At 43.3% G+C, this 19,827-nt stretch overlaps 1 protein-coding gene across 18 annotated transcripts in view; it reads right to left on the bottom strand.

Moving 5' to 3' along the window:
• The window catches only part of LOC137431034 (uncharacterized), a 60,300-nt gene that overhangs the window by 31,999 nt on the left and 8,474 nt on the right, over nucleotides 1-19,827 (bottom strand). For 11 of the 18 annotated variants that reach the window (XM_068121945.2, XM_078779869.1, XM_078779884.1 and 8 more), the window contains one exon: nucleotides 3,121-3,225. In XM_068121945.2, the coding sequence (XP_067978046.1) occupies nucleotides 3,121-3,225 (105 nt within the window). Of the gene's footprint in view, nucleotides 1-3,120; nucleotides 3,226-17,980; nucleotides 18,107-19,827 lie in introns of all 18 variants that reach the window. The other 7 variants (XM_068121963.2, XM_068121903.2, XM_068121921.2 and 4 more) reach the window with 1 other exon arrangement.

Below are 19,827 nucleotides of genomic sequence, written 5' to 3'. Positions count from 1 at the left end.
ATATATATATATATATATATATATATATATATATATATATATATATATATATGTATGTATGTATGTATGTATGTATGTGTATATATATATATATATATATATATATATATATATATATATATATATATATATATATATATATATATATATACACAGTCATCCCTCGCTATATCGCGGTTCACCTTTCGCGGCCTCACTGTATCGCGGATTTTTAACTCTTACATATCTAATTTTATATCGCGGATTTTTCGCTATATCGCGGGATTTTGCGGTATAAATGTATTTTTATATACTATTATTTTAAATATTTTTGTGGTAAAATAAGCATTTTCTAGCCTAAAAAATTAAAAAACGTAAAAAAATAAGAAAAATACAGTAATTAAAACATATTACAAGAAATAAAATACTGTACATAGTGTACAGTAGAAGAGTAGACAAAGAGACAAAGAGTCGTGCGTATGGAAAACGCAGATGCGGCAGCTTCCACTTGCGCTAGTTACCCACGTGAGATCGTACACGGCACGCTACTGGCTGATGGATTAGAGGCGACCAACCAGAGCATGGTGTTCTGTATCCTGGGCTCTGATTGGCTCAGCGACCATAGCATCATTCTCTGTATCTCCCGCGCATAGCATGCATTCAGCATCTCGCCTTGTCCATTTCACATCGACGTGCGATCGCTACTCGTAGTGTTACTCTGCGGTGTTGTGTTTGTGTGATTTATCTGTAAAAGTTTTAAATTTATTTCAACCCCTACAATGCCGCCCAAACGTTCTGCACCTTCTAAGGTATCTGGCACTGAACCTAAGCGGCAGAGGAAGATGCTAACCATCGTTGAAAAAGTGCAACTTCTCGACATGTTAAAGCAAGGGAGAAGCTTGCGGCTGTAGGCTGCCATTACGGCATCAATGAATCTTCGGTCCGGTACATTAAGGACGAAAAGAATATCAGGACGACAGCAGCAGTGTCTTTTAACAAGACTGCGAAGAGGGTGGTAACGTCCCGCAATAAGGCCATTGTAAGGATGGAGTCTGCATTGGCCCTGTGGATCAGTGACTGCAGGAGGAAGGATATCTCGCTGGATACCAACACCATCCGCACAAAGGCCAAGAAACTTCACGATAGTTTTGCTGAAAGCGGTGACGATCACGACGGCGACGAGGAGGACGAGGACGACAATGCAGAAGCAGGACCATCGAGTGCTTCTCCCACCAAACAAACCACATTCAGTGCCAGCAAGGGCTGGTTTGATAAGTTTCAGAAGCGCTTTGGACTTAGGAGCGTTCCTCTGCATGGGGAAGCTGCCTCTGCGGATAAAGCTGGAGCTGAGGAATATGTGAATAACACACTTAAAACGCTCATCGAGGAAGGGGGCTATAGGCCTGAACAAGTCTTCAACATGGATGAAACGGGCCTATTCTGGAAAAGGATGCCGTCTCGCACTTTTATTATGAAGGACGAAGCCAAAGCCCCCGGATTCAAGGCCCAAAAAGATCGTGTAATGGTAATTATGTGTGGGAATGCTGCGGGTTTTATGATTAAGCCAGGTCTTATTTATAAGTCAAAAAACCCAAGGGCTCTCAAAAACAGAAATAAGAATGTGTTGCCAGTTTACTGGATGCACAACACTAAGGCCTGGATGACTAAAGTTCTTACATCTGATTGGTTGCATCAGTGCTTTATACCGGAGGTGAAGCTTTATCTGGCAGAGAAAGGCCTCAAATTCAAAGTGGTTCTGATCATGGACAATGCTGGAGGCCACGCAGTTGATCTATCGTATGATGGTGTGCAGATAGAGTTCTTGCCGCCGAACACCACATCGCTGATTCAGCCGATGGATCAAGGCGTTATTCGCGCTTTTAAGGCGCTTTATACGCGAAGCGCCCTGCAAAACCTCGTTGATGCTATGGACTCTGACGAAGACTTCTCGCTGAAGGCATACTGGTGTGAATACACCATTGCATCGTGTCTCCTAAATATTCAGAAGGCCATAAAGGAGATGAAGAGTGCAACTTTAAATGCCAGCTGGAAGAAATTGTGGCCAGAAGTCGTGCATGACTATAACGGGTTCTCTCCTGAAGAGGTTTATCATTCCGCAGTTGATAAGGCTGTGAAGCTGGCAAAACCTCTTGGCGGAGATGGCTTCAACAACATGACTCACGAGGATGTTAATGAGCTGATTGATGCCCACTCACAACCGTTGACGGATGAAGACCTCATGGAGATGACGAAGTCAGCAAGCGAGGAAGAGGAAGAGGAACAAGAGGAACCAGGGTCTCAAGAAGAAGAGGAGGTTGGCCTAACACTCGAACGGCTCGCAACCATGGTCAGAATGGCCAAAGACCTTCAGCGAGTGGCTCAAGAATGGGACCCCCACATGCTTCGTTCGTTGCAGTTTGCAAATACCATCGAGGGGGGCATGACGGTTTATAAAAACCTTCTTGCACAGAATAAGAAGCAGCACCAGCAACTCCCCATAACCATGTCCCTCACTCGCAAGAAGAGACAAGTTACGCTTACGCCTTCAGCGGAAACTGAAGTTGCAAACGAGGGCGAAGATACTACACCACCTGACGAAGCGCCTGATGCAGTGGCGCCTTCAGAAGAGCTGTAATGCTCTTTCTGGCTGTGCAGTACATTCATCATCGTCATCAGTACTGTACAGCTAATTCATCATCATCTTCATCACGCAAGTTGTAGTATCTTCAATGCTGAGTACCCATTATAATTTTATATGTTGTTAAAATTACGTATGTTTAAGAGTGTAAAAAGTGTTTAAGAGTATAGGAAGTGTTTATAAGAGTATGGGAAAGGTTAATAAGAGTGTGAGAAAGGTTAATAAGAGTGTGAGAAAGGTTAATAAGAGTGTGGGAAAGGTCATAAAGCTTTAAAATATATATAAATAATAAAATAAAAATATGGTCGCTACTTCGCGGATTTTCGTCTATCGCGGGGGGTTCTGGAACGTAACCCCCGCGATAAACGAGGGATCACTGTATATATATATATATAAATATATCTATATATATATATATATATATATATATATATATATATATATATATATATATATATATATATATACACACGGTATATATAATGTATATTAGGAAATCGTACCCCCGATCAAGCCCTCGGTCTTCACTCTGAGGGAGGGGTGTGGTGGAAGGGTCTCATCTGGCAGCTCGCTTTCCGTCGAAGGTGGGAACTCCATCAAATGACCATCTTGGGTTTGGCGGGAAGAAGTGCAAGAAACGTTTGAGCTTTCATCACAGAAAAAACAAATATCACAGCATGAAACTCAACACATGCTTCAAGCCTTTTTATGCAACTCAGAAAACTATATATATATATATATATATATATATATATATATATACACACACATACATACATATATACATACATATATACATATATACATACATACATATATACATACATACATACATACATACATATATACATACATACATACATACATACATATATACATACATACATACATACATACATACATACATACATACATATATATATATATATATATATATATATATATATATATATATATATATATATATATATATATATACATATACATACATACATACATACATACATACATACATACATACATACATACATACATACATACATACATACATACATACATATATTTCTCTATTTCTCTCTCTCTCTCTCTAACAATAAATGAGCCAAGTCAATATTTTAACAGTTTTTGTCATAACTATTTTACCATACATTAAAAAAACACCAAAACACCACAAAATGCTGAAACAACTGTACAAATCAGTATGGAATAGCTTGTCCCTCAGCTTTCTTTTAAATAATCCAGTCTTTTGGTCAAACTTTCACAAAGCTTCTTGCACCAATAAATGTCAAAATTGTCCTATTCATGTTTGACAGCTTCCAAAGTTGATTAGAATTTGCAAATTTCCTTCCAATAAGCTGAATATAGGCCCAACGATTCTCTATGGGGTTCAAATCGGGACTTTTACCAGGCCAGGACATAAGTTTCAAGGACTTTTTCTCCAACCACTTTTTGGTGGCTTTTGCAGTATGGGCAGGGGCATTATTATCTTGTTGGACAAGCGTTACGCCTAGGTCCCCCGTCGGTGAAGTGATGCGAGTTGACAAAGTGGAAGACGCAAGGCAGCCATCTTGGATTTTGACGTGGCGACCCAATTTTCAATAGCGTTCTTCCTTATGCCTAGATACACCCACACCCCAGATTAGAAGTTAGTAGTTCGTTTATTTTTCAAGATATTTCGCTCACAAGGTTCAGACATACATGGTGGTGGCCATCTTGGATTTTGACGTGGCGACCCTATTTTCAATAGCGTTCTTCCTTATGGCTAGATACATCCACACACAGGATTAGAAGTTAGTAGTTCGTTAATTTTTCAAGATATTTCGCTCACAAGGTTCAGATATATATATGGTGGCGGCCATCTTGGCATTTGACGTGGCGACCCAATTTTCAATAGCGTTCTTCCTTATGCCTAGTTGCACCCACACACCAAATTAGACTTCGGTCCTTCGCTTAAGCACGCACACACGGACGGACGGAGGGGAAAACCATAGTCCCCCTTTCGCTCTGCGGTGCGACGGGGGGCAAAAATGACTTTTCTCTCCGGGAAATAACTTTTGGATGGGAAGTAATCCTTTCTCTAATATTTTCTGATATTCCTTGGCAGTAATTGACTGTTCACACCTTATCAGCACACCAACACCTGCAGACAAAAATGCACCCCAGACCATTATTCAACCTCCTCCATGCTTCACAGTTGTTGAAATGTACTCAGGGTTGAGTCTCTCACCAGATCTGAGAAGGCAACGTTCTGGGGCATCACTGCAAAGCTGAAACCTTTATTCATCACTCCACAGAACTCTCTAAAACCAGTCAATCACAGTTCCCATATTCGGCCAAAAAATGCAATCTGTCCTGAATGTTTTTCCTAGATAATAGAGGCTTCTTAGCACATCTTCTTGAGGCAAAACCAGCATCAGTCAACCTTTTTGTGATGGTCCTTCTGGAGACAGCTTTGTTTTCAGCAGTTCTGAACTCCTCTGACAGTTTCCGCAGGATTTGCTTCCTTTCCTGGAGAACTAAGAATTTCAGTCGCCTGTCATCTTTACTTGTAGTACTCTCAGCCTGCCAGATCCCTTCTACCTTGCAGTGGAACCAGTTTTCTGCAACTGTGGACCTATTCTCTTTATGGTAGGCAGGTAAATAGGTATGTTCTCCTTATTCAGGAGCTTGTGGATTTCAGAATACGTCTTGCCTGTTTGACGAAGACAAGCAATTCGATTTTAATATCCCTATCAGCATGGAACTTCTTTCTTTGGGGCCATTTCTAAAAAGAAACACAATAAACAACACTAACTGTACAAGTCATAAATTAGAGCAATTTAGGCACTACATATGCACTAAACAGTAAAAAAAAACAAAAAAACACAACACCCTAAAAATGCATTGCAGATCTTTGAAAGTATACTTTTAACAGTAAAAACTTTTTTTTTAATTTCCTTTGGGACACAAAACAACTCAAAACAGTCTTATCTTCCTTTTTATGTGGGAAATCTTGATTTATTTTGTTTTACCTGAAATATTGGCCTTTAAAGATGAAAGGTGAAAATACGGAAATTCCGTAATTTTCGTTTTTGTGAGAACAAAACTTCTTGAAACACCAATTGTTTCATAAAAATTGCTGTGAACCACATGGAGGGCTTTTAGCTGCTGTAACACGAGTAATCAGTTTAAACTGGGAATATGTACTGCACATCTATGGCTCCAAAAAACAACAACTTGGCTTATTTTTTTGCCCCGGAGTGTATGTGTGTGCGTGCACACATTATATATACTGGTGGGGTCCACTCGTGGGAATCCCACGAACACGGAGGTGTATCGTTGCGATCGGTGCAGCCGTTTTTGCGGTACCCGGGACAATAGCGTTAGGCGGGAGTCCAAACCTGAAAATGCTGGAGACCAAAGCTGAAATTGGAAAAAACAATATAGCCTATTTTACTCCAGGGGGTCCCAGGATTACCCACCCAAAATATCGTTGCGATCGGTTCAGCCGTTTTTGCGGTACCTGGGAACGGACGGACAAGCCAAACAGTTCAATCTTGGTTTCATCAGACGACAGAATCTTGTTTCTCACAGTCTGAGAGTCCTTTAGGTGCTTTTTTGCAAACTCCAAGCGGGGTTCCATGTGTCTTTCACCGAGGAGAGGCTTCCGTCTGGCCACTCTGCCATAAAGCCCAGATCGGTGGAGTGTTGCAGTGCTGGTTGTCCTTCTGGAAGTTTCTCCCATCTCCACACAGGATCTCTGGAGCTCAGCCATTGTGACCATCGGATTATTGGTCACCTCTCTTACCAAGGCCCTTCTCCCCCGATTGCTCAGTTTGACCGGGCAGCCAGCTCTAGGAAGAGTCTTGCTTGTTCCAAACTTCTTCCATTTAAGAATTATGGAGGCCACTGTGCTCTTGGGAACCTTCAATGCAGCAGAAAATTTTTTGTCGGCTTCCCCAGATCTGTGCATCGACACAATCCTATCTCTGAGCTCTGCAGGCAGTTCCTTCAACCTCATGGCTTGGTTTTTGCTCAGATATGCATTGTCAGCTGTGAGACCTTATATGCTTATATAGACAGACCGGTGTGTGCCTTTCCAAATCATGTCCTATCAATTGAATTTACCACAGGTGGAGTCCAATCAAGGTGTATGTTACGTGCTCCTCCCCGACCCCCTGGTCACGGTGTACCTCCGAGCCCCGAGAGGAGTCACGGCAGAAAAATGTGTTATTCTGTATGTCAAAGATCAATGGAGAAGCCACCCCAATTGTTACTCACAAACAAATATTGTATTAAGATCACACGAGAACAACAGTACAACAATAATAGGAATACAACAACAACAACATGCATTTTAAGGCCATTTTCCCTGCTAGAGCGGGGGTTAGCCTTGCGGTCCCCATGACAATCTTCTCCATTTTGCCCTATTTTCTGCATCTCTCCTTGTTAACTCCCTTGCCCGCATTTCTTCTTCCACCATTAGGCCTCAAGCTGAGGTCTGAAATAGTGCCAAAAAAATTAGTTTCGTTCCGAACTCATGGGACTACGATTTCTATGCATTTTTTTATTGTATATAACACGTCTGACCTTGTGTTAAAAGTTTAACTCTGAAATCCTGCCAGTTTCCATGAACGACCACGTCAAACTAGGTCATGTAGAGTCAAAAAGGAGGATTTTTAGCTCCGGTGCCGACTTTGCGGCGTGGTATCTCCGTCAGTACATATAATTCAGCCTAGGAATTTATGCTAGGCACAGACCTCCCATGGTTCTGTGGCCCTGTCAGTTTTGAAGGCTCTTACTTACGCACGCATCATACAGCGGAAATGTAAAAAATGTACTTTTGTCGTTCGTACCTACTGTAAATTTCAATGAATTTCTCCGAAATTAACCCAAAATATTTTCGAAACCATCAGAGATATCCTCTCGAAAATGGGTAAGCTTGGCATATGGAAGGGATACTGCTTATTGACGACGTTTCGTGGTTGTCTGGAAAACAACGGATGAAGGGGGCGACACTAAAAATGCCTCCAGATGCATATGGGGACCGCATGATGACCAGCGATAGCATAGTGAATGTAGAGTAGGGAAGCTTGGTATTTGGTCGGCGGTATGAATCCGATGAATACATGATAATCCATTGATAAAATAAGCATCAATCCATAGATAATAATAAGGCACACACCTGAAGTAAATCGCATGATAGTTTATTCACCGTCGTGTCAATACGCCAAGATGCAGGCTTCGATGTATGCGAACATTCTGAATGTCCACGGACTCAAGTAGCACAAATCTTCTTAAAATTTCAAGGCAATCGGATGAAAATTGAGGATTTTAGAAATTCGACAAAGTTGGTGAACTTTGGCCTATGTTGACCTATTGACCTTTTGATCCCAAAAACAATAAGCTTCTTGCTTATGACCAACTCTACCATTTGGTGAAATTTCGTGAAGATCGGTTGAAAATTGTGACCTGTAGGCGCCTGACAGACAGACAAACAGACAGACAGACAGAATAACGCACAAGATCAAGCAATATACTTGAAAAATCTCAGGTAGAATTAATCAGCAATTATTTAGCTCAGGTATAAGAGCAAGGTGATCGTGAGCATTTTATTATTAAAATTAGTATGCAGTGCACGTTTTTATGCCTCCGCAGGACGGTTGTCCGTCCGGTTGTCGGTCCGTACCAGACTTTCGTTTCCAGAATAACCGCTTATGGGATTGGCTTATTGGTATGAACTGTAATAATTGGTATGATAACAAAATTGGTATGAACTGTAATGCAAAGATGAACTGCTTCGCTTTTGGGTTGAAAAGGTCAAAGGGACTATGGTCATGTGACCTTTAATTTAAAATCTTGGTTACCACAACTTGTGGACGAGAGAGGGATTTCAATCAAACTTGACAGTAAATATCGCGGATGCTTCTTCATGGTGGTCGAACCCTTCCCCCTCCTCCCCCCAATGCAATTCGGGGGCAAAATCTTCCCCATTCTGTCCTGCTGCCCGGATTCGTCAGGTCAGCGCTTTATTAGGGTCAGAGTGCCGATTGGTCCCCATGGACCGTCCCTTTCCCTCTTGTCCCTGTTTCTGTCTTTCTCCAACTCCGACGTGGCCCTGACTTCGTGAAGGTGGGTCACACCATCCTCGATGTGGGGGATCTCTGGGTCGTTTCTGGGAGATCGATCCGCTGTCTTTGTGTCACGGGCTTGTTCGAGAGAACTGTCCGAAGTGATACAACAACAACCAAATTTGATACCACAATGGCCTGCTGTGCAAAGATGGACAGATTAAATTTTTGGGTGTAACAGGACATGTGCCCTTTGAAAATATTTTTGCAGATCATAACTCGAGTTTGAAACATCTGAGGTTTTACCTCTGTCATGTGACCTTTAATCGAGATCAAACGTAAACAGTGGGTTGACATCGAACGCAGGCGGACGCATATCCAATATCACCCACTGATGCAGACATTGTACAACAGAGCTCGTTTCGTCCCACCCTGCACAATAACTTGGGGTATAATTAGCAGTGTAGGTAGATCCTAGACTTGTGGAGGTAGATCCTAAACTCGTGGAGGTAGATCCTGGACTCGTGGAGGTGTATCCTAGACTCGTGGAGGTGTATCCTAGACTCGTGGAGGTAGATCCTAGACTCGTGGAGGTAGATCCTAGACTCGTGGAGGTAGATCCTAGACTCGTGGAGGTAGATCCTAGACTCGTGGAGGTAGATCCTAGACTCGTGGAGGTAGATCCTAGACCCGTGGAAGTAGATCCTAGACCCGTGGAGGTAGATCCTAGACCCGTGAAGGTAGATCCTAGACTCGTGGAGGTAGATCGTAGACTCGTGGAGGTAGATCGTAGACTCGTGGAGGTGTATCGTAGACTCGTGGAGGTGTATCGTAGACTCGTGGAGGTGTATCGTAGACTCGTGGAGGTGTATCGTAGACTCGTGGAGGTAGATCCTAGACTCGTGGAGGTGTATCATACACTCGTGGAGGTGTTGGTGAACTCGACGTTGACCAGATGCTGGTGTCTGTTGGCAAGATTGTGACACTCACCGTCCAATTGCAGCCATGTCTGCAGGCATTCACGATATTTACTCCATCTAAGAGGCGTAAACGGCGAAGTTATGTCATTCACGACGTGTTCAAAGTGCATGAAGCACTTTAAACGCGATTTTCCCGAGGCCATGACTAAACATTCAGCGTGACATGGGCGCCGCCATTTTGTATGTCATGTGACCCAAGCAAGTGTTCTGATAGGCCTAGATTCAACATCAGTGCCTTCAATGCAAGACAAAGTAGTGCGACATAAACGCGTGGAAAACTTTCAAACTGGCAGGATCTGATAGTTATTGTATGTGCTACAACTCGGCACGTACTCAGATTATCAGTGATTATTTTTTAGTCTCTCTGACCTCGGAACGGGATTGAACGATACATGGTGTCAGCTTGAGGCCTATCTTTAGCCAAATCTTTCTCTGTCTTCCCCGTCCTCTACTTCCTTCTACATTAATTTCCATCACTCTTCTCAACCAGTCACTTTCATCCTTCCTCAACACATGACCAAACCATCTCAACCTGTTCCTCTTCACAGCATCAATCACAGGCAATATTCCCATCATCTTTCGCAATTCATCATTTGTCTTCCTCTCTCTCAACGATACTCCGCACATCCATCGAACCATTCGCATTTCCACCCTTTCCAGCCTTCGTTGCTGCTCTACATTCATTACCCATGTCTCGCTCCCATAAATCATAACACTTCTCACACATGCAGCATACACCTTTCCCTTCAGCTTCAGCGACACTCTCCTCCTCATCAGCACGCCACTCAGTTCCCGAAACTTCTTCCATGCACATCTCACTCGAGCAACCGTTGCCGAGTCTGATCCACCTTCTCCATTCAGCATGTCTCCGAGGTAGCAAAAGGTTTTCACACCTTCCAGCTTCACGCCGTCTCCAAGATCCAACTCAACATTTCCTCCATCTGCAGCTCCCTCTGTGCACACCTTACATTTGAATGTAGCTGCCACACTGGTAAATGACCCTCTCAGACCACTACATTTTTGATGAACCCACTCAGCGCACATTGTACATTGAATGGCGTTCACTCCGACACCCTTCCTGCACAAAGCACACGGCCACTTCCCAGTTCTTTCCACCTCACCACATGCTTTACCACTTGCCATCACCTTCGTCTTTCCGATATTCACCTTCAGACCTTTTGTCTCCATACATTCCTTCCACTTGTTCATCTTTTCCTTCAGTCCATCCATACTTTCCGCAATCAACACCAGATCATCTGCATACAACAACTCCCACGGTAAACCCTCCTTTACGTTCTGAGCCAGCACCTCCATCACAGCTACAAATAGTAGTGGACTTAGTACCGACCCCTGATGCACTCCCACCTTCACCTCAAACTCACCACTGTTCCCATCCTTCGTCCTTACAGCTGTGTGCGCTCTTTTGTACATTGCCATCTCTACTCTGATCAACCATTCCTCCACTCCTAACTTCCTCAATGCCCATGTCAATACTTTGCGTGGAAGCCTATCGAATGCTTTCTCCAGATCAACAAATCCAAAAAAACAACTTCTTCCTCTTCTCCATGTACTTCTCCTGCAACTGCCTCACAATGAAAAGCGCATCTGTCGTTCCTCTTCCTGGCATAAATCCAAACTGCATTTCGTCGATCTTCACTTTCTTCCTTATCCTCCTCTCCAACACCCTTTCCAATACCTTCATTCCATGCTCCAATAACTTTATCGCTCGGTACGAGCCACACTCCAGAGGGTCACCTTTCCCCTTGTATAGAGGGACGAGGGTACTCAGTTCCCAGTCCACTGGAATGCGGCCTTCTTTCACCACCAGATTACAGATCTCTGTCATTCTCTTCACACCCCAACTTCCTGCTGCCTTCAACATATCTCCCACAACTCCCGTCGGCCCTCCCACTTTTCCACTCTTCATTGCTTTTATCACTTCCTCAACTTCCTTCTCAGTTATCGTCTCTGCCGGTCCTAAAACTGGGTTACTCTCTATGTTGCCATCCCATTCATTCTCTGTATTCAACAGCATTTCCATATATCTTTTCCATCTTCCTTTAATTCCATCTGGGTCGACAACCATTTGTCCCACTTCATCCTTCAAGCAACTCACCCCCATCACATCACACCTCTCTTTCGCTATGTGCTTTGCAATCCTGAATACTGCTTTCTGACCCTCTTCCGAATCCAAGGGTTCTCCGAACATTTTCCTACATGCCTCCTGCGCCTTTGCTATCTCTTTCTTTGCAGCCTTCCTGGCTGCCTTATAACTTTCATGCTCTGCTGTTTCTGCTCCCGTACCCTTCGCCTTCTGCCACTCCTTGAACTTCTTCCTCTTCTTGTCAATCCTCTTTCGAAATTCATCATCCCACCACCATGTTTCCGAGTGCCTCGGTGGTCCTTTTGTCCATCCACATACCTCACCAACGGCTCCCAACAGACTAGCTTTCATTGACATCCAACCACTTTCAAGCTCAACCACATCATCCTCTACCCTACTCAGCCTCTTTTTTAATGCCTCCCTTACTGTCACCTCTTTCAACCTCCACACCTTCATTCTTGGTTGGTACTTCACCCTTGGTATGGTATTCTTGGTTGGTACTTGGTCACAATAATAGGAATCAAAAGAACAATCAATACGTCCTATGATGGTACCATCAGTTTCGTAATATATAACTCACTGTGCTCCAAGTGAGTGAACCAAGAACATTCCCAATGTCTCTTATTCCCGGCTCCAAGCCAAAGTTGCTTCGCTCCAGCGATCGTCAGAACGATGTCCAATCGAGACCAGAATCCCGTGCGGATGGCAAGTACAGTCACACAGCCAAAGCTGCACCAAGGCGCGCTCAAGGCGACTGGGAAATCCAAAGGCGCCCTCCAGGCGACTGGGAAATCACACCCTCGGGTATGGACTTTCAAGGCTCACAGTCGGCGAACCGCAAATTAATCTTCAAAAGCCACGGTGCACACACACACCAGATACGTCTGAAAGCGGTGAAAACGGCTGACGAAGCAAAGAAACCTTGCTTGACGCGCAAAGCGCGCGAGTCAAAATGGCCGACGACCCGTTATTGAGACGTAACGGCCCGACGATAATTCTCCTCGGAATCCACCGCCAAAGACCTGACACGCAGGGTGATCGGTCACAGCGATGACAACTCTGTCATAGGAATCCCTTTCCCGGGAAACCCGAAAGTTCGCGAGTGACTCCCGTTCGACAACATTCGCTTCAGAACTCGGAGCAGCTTGGCTTTCTTGTCCGACTCACTTGCTCCGCCTTCTTTTTCTCCTCTTCCTCTTCGTCGCCGTCCGGTTCCTGTTTCATTTAAAACATTAACCTTTTTACCTTTTAACAATAATAATTGCTATTTCCCTCAAACAATTAATAATAATAATACATGGAACCAGATATGTTTCAAGTGGATGAAAACCACAACAACGGAAGTGACGAATCCGTAACATGTAGAAACATCTCAAAGATGATCAAGAGAAATGGGAGGCACCTGAGCTAAATTTCAAGTGTCATAGCAAAGGGTATGAATACTTATGTCAGTGATATTTCAGTTTTTTCTTTTTAATAAATTTGCAAAACTTTCTAAAATCCTGTTTTCTCTTCGTCATTATGGGGTATCGAGTATAGATTGATGAAGGAAAAAATGAATTTAAACGATTTCAGCATAAGGCTGCAACATAACAAAATGTTATAAAAGTGAAGGGGTCTGAATACTTTCTGAATGCACTGTATATATACATACATATACAGTCACGTGAAAAAGTAAGTACACCCCATGTAAAGTTTTGACTTTTTCAACATATTTCAACATACAGCTATTTGATCTTCATTTCAACAATATTGATAGATAAAGGTGATATAATATAACAAATATCATGAAACATTTACATTTTGGAGTCCATTGTATAATTTAAATAAACATAAATGCAAATTTTGCATGTGGAAAAAGTAAGTACTGTGCTAGAGCGGGGGTTAGCCTTGCGGTCCCCATGACAATCTTCTCCATTTTGCCCTATTTTCTGCATCTCTCCTTGTTACCCCCTTGCCCGCATTTCTTCTTCCACCATCTTCAGCCAAGTCTTTGTCGGTCTTCCCCGTCCTCTACTTCCTTCTACATTCATTTCCATCACTCTTTTCAACCAGTCACTTTCATCCTTCCTCAACACATGACCAAACCATCTCAACCTGTTCCTCTTCACAGCATCAATCACAGGCTCTATTCCCATCATATTTCACAATTCATCATCTGTCTTCCCTCTCTCTCAACGATAATCTCTCAACTCAACGGATGGTTGGTTCATCTGAGATGAGGCATGTTTTAAGCTTAACGGCACAATTAACAGACACAATTGTGTCTACTGGGCTGCGGAGAACCCAAGAGTGACAGTTGAGAAGGAGGTAAATTTACCTGGCGTGACAGTTTGGGCAGCCATATCTCCATTAGGGATAATTGGAGCCTTTTTCTTTGAGGGATCTGTCACTGCAGAAATTTACCTGGATATGCTGCAAACCTTCTTTTGGCCCAGGGTACAAGATCAGGACTGTTATTTCCAGCAAGATGGAGCTCCACCTCATTATGGACGTCATTTTCGTCAGCGGCTTGATGAAAACTTTCTCGGAAAGTGGATCGGCCGCCGCGGTCCGATCGAGTGGCCGGCAAGCTCCCCAGACCTTACACCTCCAGATTTCTTTCTTTGGGGGCTCATGAAAGACCTTGTTTATCGTGAAAAGCCTCGTACCATTCAGGAATTGAAGGCTCAAATCACTGCAAAGTTTGAGGAAATTGATATCGAACTCTGCAAGCGTGTGTGCCACTCTGTGCCTGCTCGGCTGCAATTGTGCATCGATCACGAGGGAGGGCACTTAAAAAATTGCAAGTAAAACAGCTTGGTACACTTCCGTAATAATTTTCTCCCGAATAAATGGTTAGATAAACATGCCATTAATTTATTTCTACCTTCTTATACACTGTAATACAAATGGCAAACAAACAATCAACTGACAGAAATATATATATATATATATATATATATATATATATATATATATATATATATATATATATATATATATATATATATATATATATATAACTGTAAGAAATAGTAGAAACTCCAAAGTACGAGCAGGGCGTCTCATTTGTATTGAATAAATAATCGTTAGATTAAATAAGACGCGGACGTAGCTTCAGGACGTCGATCTTTAATTGTCGACAAGCTTTCGACCAACAAAGGTCTTCTTCTGAGTCAGCCCCAAGTTCCGTTGTACTTGGGGCTGACTCAGAAGAAGACCTTTGTTGGTCGAAAGCTTGTCGACAATTAAAGATCGACGTCCTGAAGCTACGTCCGCGTCTTATTTAATCTAACGATTATATATATATATATATATATATATATATATATATATATATATATATATATATATATATATATATATATATATATATATATATATATATATAAACAGAAATCGGGCGCTACTTTTGACTCACCCTGTATATATATATACATATACATATACTGTAAATATATATACACTAGCAGAAGTACCCGGCATTGCCGGGCGGGGGAGGGGAGGGGGAGAGGGAAGGGGAGGGGAGGGGAACGGGGGGAGAGCGAGCCCCTTGGTAAAGCGAGCGATTTTTTTTTTCATAGCGTCATAGCGATTTTTTTTTTCATAGCGTCATAGCGTCATAGCGTTCATAGCGTCATAGCGTTCATAGCGTTATAGCGATTTTTTTTTTCATAGCGTCATAGCGTTCATAGCGTTTCATAGTGTCATAGCGTCATATCGTTCATAGCGTTCATAGCGTTTCATAGCGTCATAGCGATTTTTTTTTGTCATAGCGTCATAGCGTCATATCGTTCATAGCGTTCATAGCGTCATCACGTGATCGCTCTGAGCGAATCAGCGCCCACCTGCTCTGATTCTGTGCGCTGAAATGCGCTGAGGTAAATATGAATAAAAAATATGGATCGTCAAATATTTTGAGTTTGGCCATGTTCGTCCCAGGCTCAATGGCCATGTCTATGCCAAATATCAAGCACGTAAGCCTCTCCGTTTAGGAGTCTATCGGTAACATTACACACACACAAACTGTGTTTTATCTATATAGATATACATATTTATATATATATACATATACATATATATTTATAGTATGTCTAGTCAGAGTTAAACATCACCCTTCCATTCTGTAATGCATCTATTCTATCACCATTCCTCCAGCACTAATCCATAAATCGTTCCCTTCTTTATCTGCCTGCATGCGCTTTAATCCCCTTCTAATCAGTGTGTGACCTTTTGACCCGATGTCAAAATCCCGCTGGGCAGCTGGGTCGCCGGGCAGCAATTTCCAACCACAGGAAATGAGAAAATGCAAACGGCAACCAGAAGCTGCGAACCACCACTGAAAACAGCCAGCAACTGTTAGACATGACGACAAGCTTTGAGAAGGCCACATGATGGGGCAATAAGCATGCTAGAAGGATGTGGGGGTTGGGGCAAGAAACAACAACACAACAACATGCATTTTAAGGCCATTTTCCCTGCTAGAGCGGGGGTTAGCCTTGCGGTCCCCATGACAATCTTCTCCATTTTGCCCTATTTTCTGCATCTCTCTTTGTTAACCCCCTTGCCCGCATTTCTTCTTCCACAATCTTCAGCCAAGTCTTTCTCGGTCTTCCTCGTCCTCTCCTTCCTTCTACATTCATTTCCATCACTCTTTTCAACCAATCACTTCCATCCTTCCTCAACACATGACCAAACCATCTCAACCTGTTCCTCTTCACAGCATCAATCACAGGCTCTATTCCCATCATCTTTCGCAATTCATCATTTGTCTTCCTCTCTCTCAACGATAATCTCTCAACTCAACGGTTGGTTGGTTGGTTGGTTCAACTCAACTCAAACAATCTCTCAACGGTTGGGGCAAGAAAGAACCTATAAAAGTGCAAACGCTTCTGTCTTTGTGTCTCTGTACCTCTCGTGGAAGCTGGGTCTGGGTCCCGGTCTCTACCCGACTTTTCCCATCTGTCAACATTAGTTGGTGGACATTAAAGAGTCTACGATATTCTTCGCAATGAGTAGGCAAGCTATCACTCGCACCCTGACCAAATTCTAAATTGTTGTGCACTCAGTAGCGAATCTGCATCAGAGTGGCGACCCATCCACGGTTGTAACCCTAGCAAAGACACTGCATTGGATAAGGATACACACCACAGCAGACAAACACTCTGTACATGAGAATGAGGATAAGGATAGCTTTCCAAGTAGGAAATAATATATGGTTCAATTAGAAGCTGGGTGTTCAGTTTCCAGTTCTCAGCTTTCAGTCGAGCCCCGCACACCTGTTCTAAAACAAAATCTACCGGGACAGATTATTTTTGAGTCCCCGTCGTAAAGTCATTAACATTGTTAAATGTCGGGTTGATTGCTGTCTGCAAGTATCTCGTAATCTTCTTTTTTTATTTTGTTGCAACTCATTTGGATTTTCCCAATAGGCCTCGTACTTGACTGGATTCCATTCGTGGTTTTCGTCCCCATCGCTCTGCAGTCCATCCTTCTCCCTCACTCCAAAAGTGTTCTTTAACCTTTGGACGACCTGGCGTCAGGAAGGGCATCCGGCCATAAAAACTGCCTCAAAAAGGGAACCATGATCGTCATGGGGCCCGCAAGGCTAACCCCCACTCTAGTGGGGGAAAATGGCCTTAAAACGATGATTCATTCATTCAACCTTTGGACGACCTTTATGATCAAGACCATTCTCCATATATTCTCTTGTATTGACCGTTTTCGTTTTGTGTGGTCTGGATCTTTCCTACCTCCAACTTCTCAGGCACATTTCGAGTGCAAACATGCTTTTTGTTTATTGGTATTGAGGCTAATGTTACAGTAGAACAACAAGGGGCATGGAGCAACAGACAAAATAGGGCAAAGGGAAAACGGTGGAACAACAAGAAACAGATGCACCAGAGCATAATTGAATTTGTCGGAAGGTGAGAACAAGGTCTCAGTGAAAGTAAGAAAGCTCAGTAGTGGATATGGGAGAGACCATGAGGTGGTAGTAGGCAGCACACTTTAAATCTAGCAAGAAAGACGTCGAGACAATGGGATCAGGAAGGTGGGTCCACAAGTGAGCAAAGAGGGGTACAAAATAATGGAGGTGAGAGCATAGAGTTTAAACTTGGGGCAGGTAACAAGGAAATGTTTTCTGGGTAAACCTGCATGAACTGGAAGGGCAGGGGCTGAGTAAAAAGTTGAAAGGGAAGGAGCAACACTGAAATAGAACTGGCAAAAAACCTGCAAAGCCACCAACCTGCCTTCAGAGAGCAAGAAGCAGACACTGGGAAGTGGGAAGCAGTAGCAGCAGTCCACATTGAGATCCATAATTCCACGACACTCCGGATGAAGACTTTGTGCACCGTTTTAAGCTGAGGGCTGCCTGCAGAGGAAGAACTTGACTTGGCGCCGAGGATCATTAGGAGATGGCGGCCAGTTTTTGAAGCCAGATTTTCAATACAATACACCCAAGCCAACTTATTGGTGACAGTGATGCCCAGGAGCTCCATAGACTGACCGCAGAAATACATTGGGGGACTTACTTGTTTGTCAATTCTTAAGGAGGAAGTGTGAATATGGGTCTTTCCTGCATCAAAACAATTATGGAAAATAATACATCAGAAACCGTCCATTAATTAATCTGAAATGGGTTGGGGGGGGGGGGGCAGTCGGAGGAGGAAGAGGTAAATTTATTCACGATTGAGCCAAAATGGTAAGACTTGTGAATTAAAATTTATCATCTTCAAGTTGATGTATGTGTTGTGTGCAAGAGACGAGATGGAAGGGAAGTGGTGTGAGCATGGTGAAGGGTAGGCAGGGACAGAAATACAAGTTTGTGTGGCAAGGGTGCCTGGAGGGCGTGAATGGTGTTGGTGTCCTGTTTTCTGAGGAGTTTCTAGACAGTGTGGTGTGTGTGACTAGAGTGAGTGATAGGTTGATGGTGAAAATGATGATTGGAAAGCTCTTGGTGAACGTCATCTCGGGATATGCTCCGCAGGTTGGTCGGAGCGATGAAGAGAAGGACAAGTTCTGGTGTGCGATAGAGAAGCTGATGGAAAACGTGAAAGATGAGGAAGTTGTTGTGGTAGGAGGAGACCTAAATGGACATGTGGGAAGGAGTATGGATGGTTTTGAGGGAGTTCATGGGGGTTACGGATATGGTGTGAGAAATGGAGAAGGTGAAAGGATTTTGGAGTTTGCTGATGGAGCTGATTTGTAATACTCAGTTACAGAAAGAGGATAATAAGCTTGTTACATACACGTCAGGTTGGTCGACGACAACCGTTGACTACCTGATGGTGCGTAGGCGAGATAGGGGGCAACTCCGGGACACAAAGGTGATCCCGGGGGAGGAGGCTGTTTCACAGCACCACTTGGTTGTCTGCGACATAAGGGTGAAAGGTGCAAGGAGAGATCGGCGGGTGAAGCACCAACCGAGAATAAAGGTGTGGAGGTTGAAAGAGGTGACAGTAAGGGAGGCATTAAAAGAGAGGCTGAGTAGGGTAGAGGATGATGTGGTTGAGCTTGAAAGTGGTTGGATGCCAATGAAAGCTAGTCTGTTGGGAGCCGTTGGTGAGGTATGTGGATGGACAAAAGGACCACCGAGGCACCCGGAAACATGGTGGTGGGATGATGAAGTTGGAAAGAGGATTGACGAGAAGAGGAAGAAGTTCAATGAGTGGCAGAAGGCGAAGGGTACGGGAGCAGAAACAGCAGAGCATGAAAGTTATAAGGCAGCCAAGAAGGCTGCAAAGAAAGAGGTAGCAAAGGCGCAGGAGGCATGTAGGAAAATGTTCAGAGAACGCTTGTATTTGGAAGAGGGTCAGAGCAGTATTCAGGATTGCAAAGCAGATAGCGAAAGAGAGGTGTGATGTGATGGGGGTGAGTTGCTTGAAGGATGAAGTGGGACAAATCGTTGTGGACCCAGATGGAATTAAAGGAAGATGGAAAAGATATATGGAAATGCTGTTGAATACAGAGAATGAATTGGATGGCAACATAGAGAGTAACCCAGTTTTAGGACCGGCAGAGAAGATAACTGAGAAGGAAGTTGAGGAAGCGATAAAAGCAATGAAGAGTAGAAAAGCGGGAGGGCCGACGGGA

This window comes from Myxine glutinosa, chromosome 1 (assembly GCF_964187855.1).
Source record: "Myxine glutinosa chromosome 1, kmMyxGlut1.1, whole genome shotgun sequence".
In the NCBI taxonomy this organism is placed as follows: Eukaryota; Metazoa; Chordata; class Myxini; order Myxiniformes; family Myxinidae; genus Myxine; species Myxine glutinosa.
The sequence above is the reverse complement of the archived record's forward strand: the minus strand, read 5'-3'. Positions and strand labels throughout refer to the sequence as shown.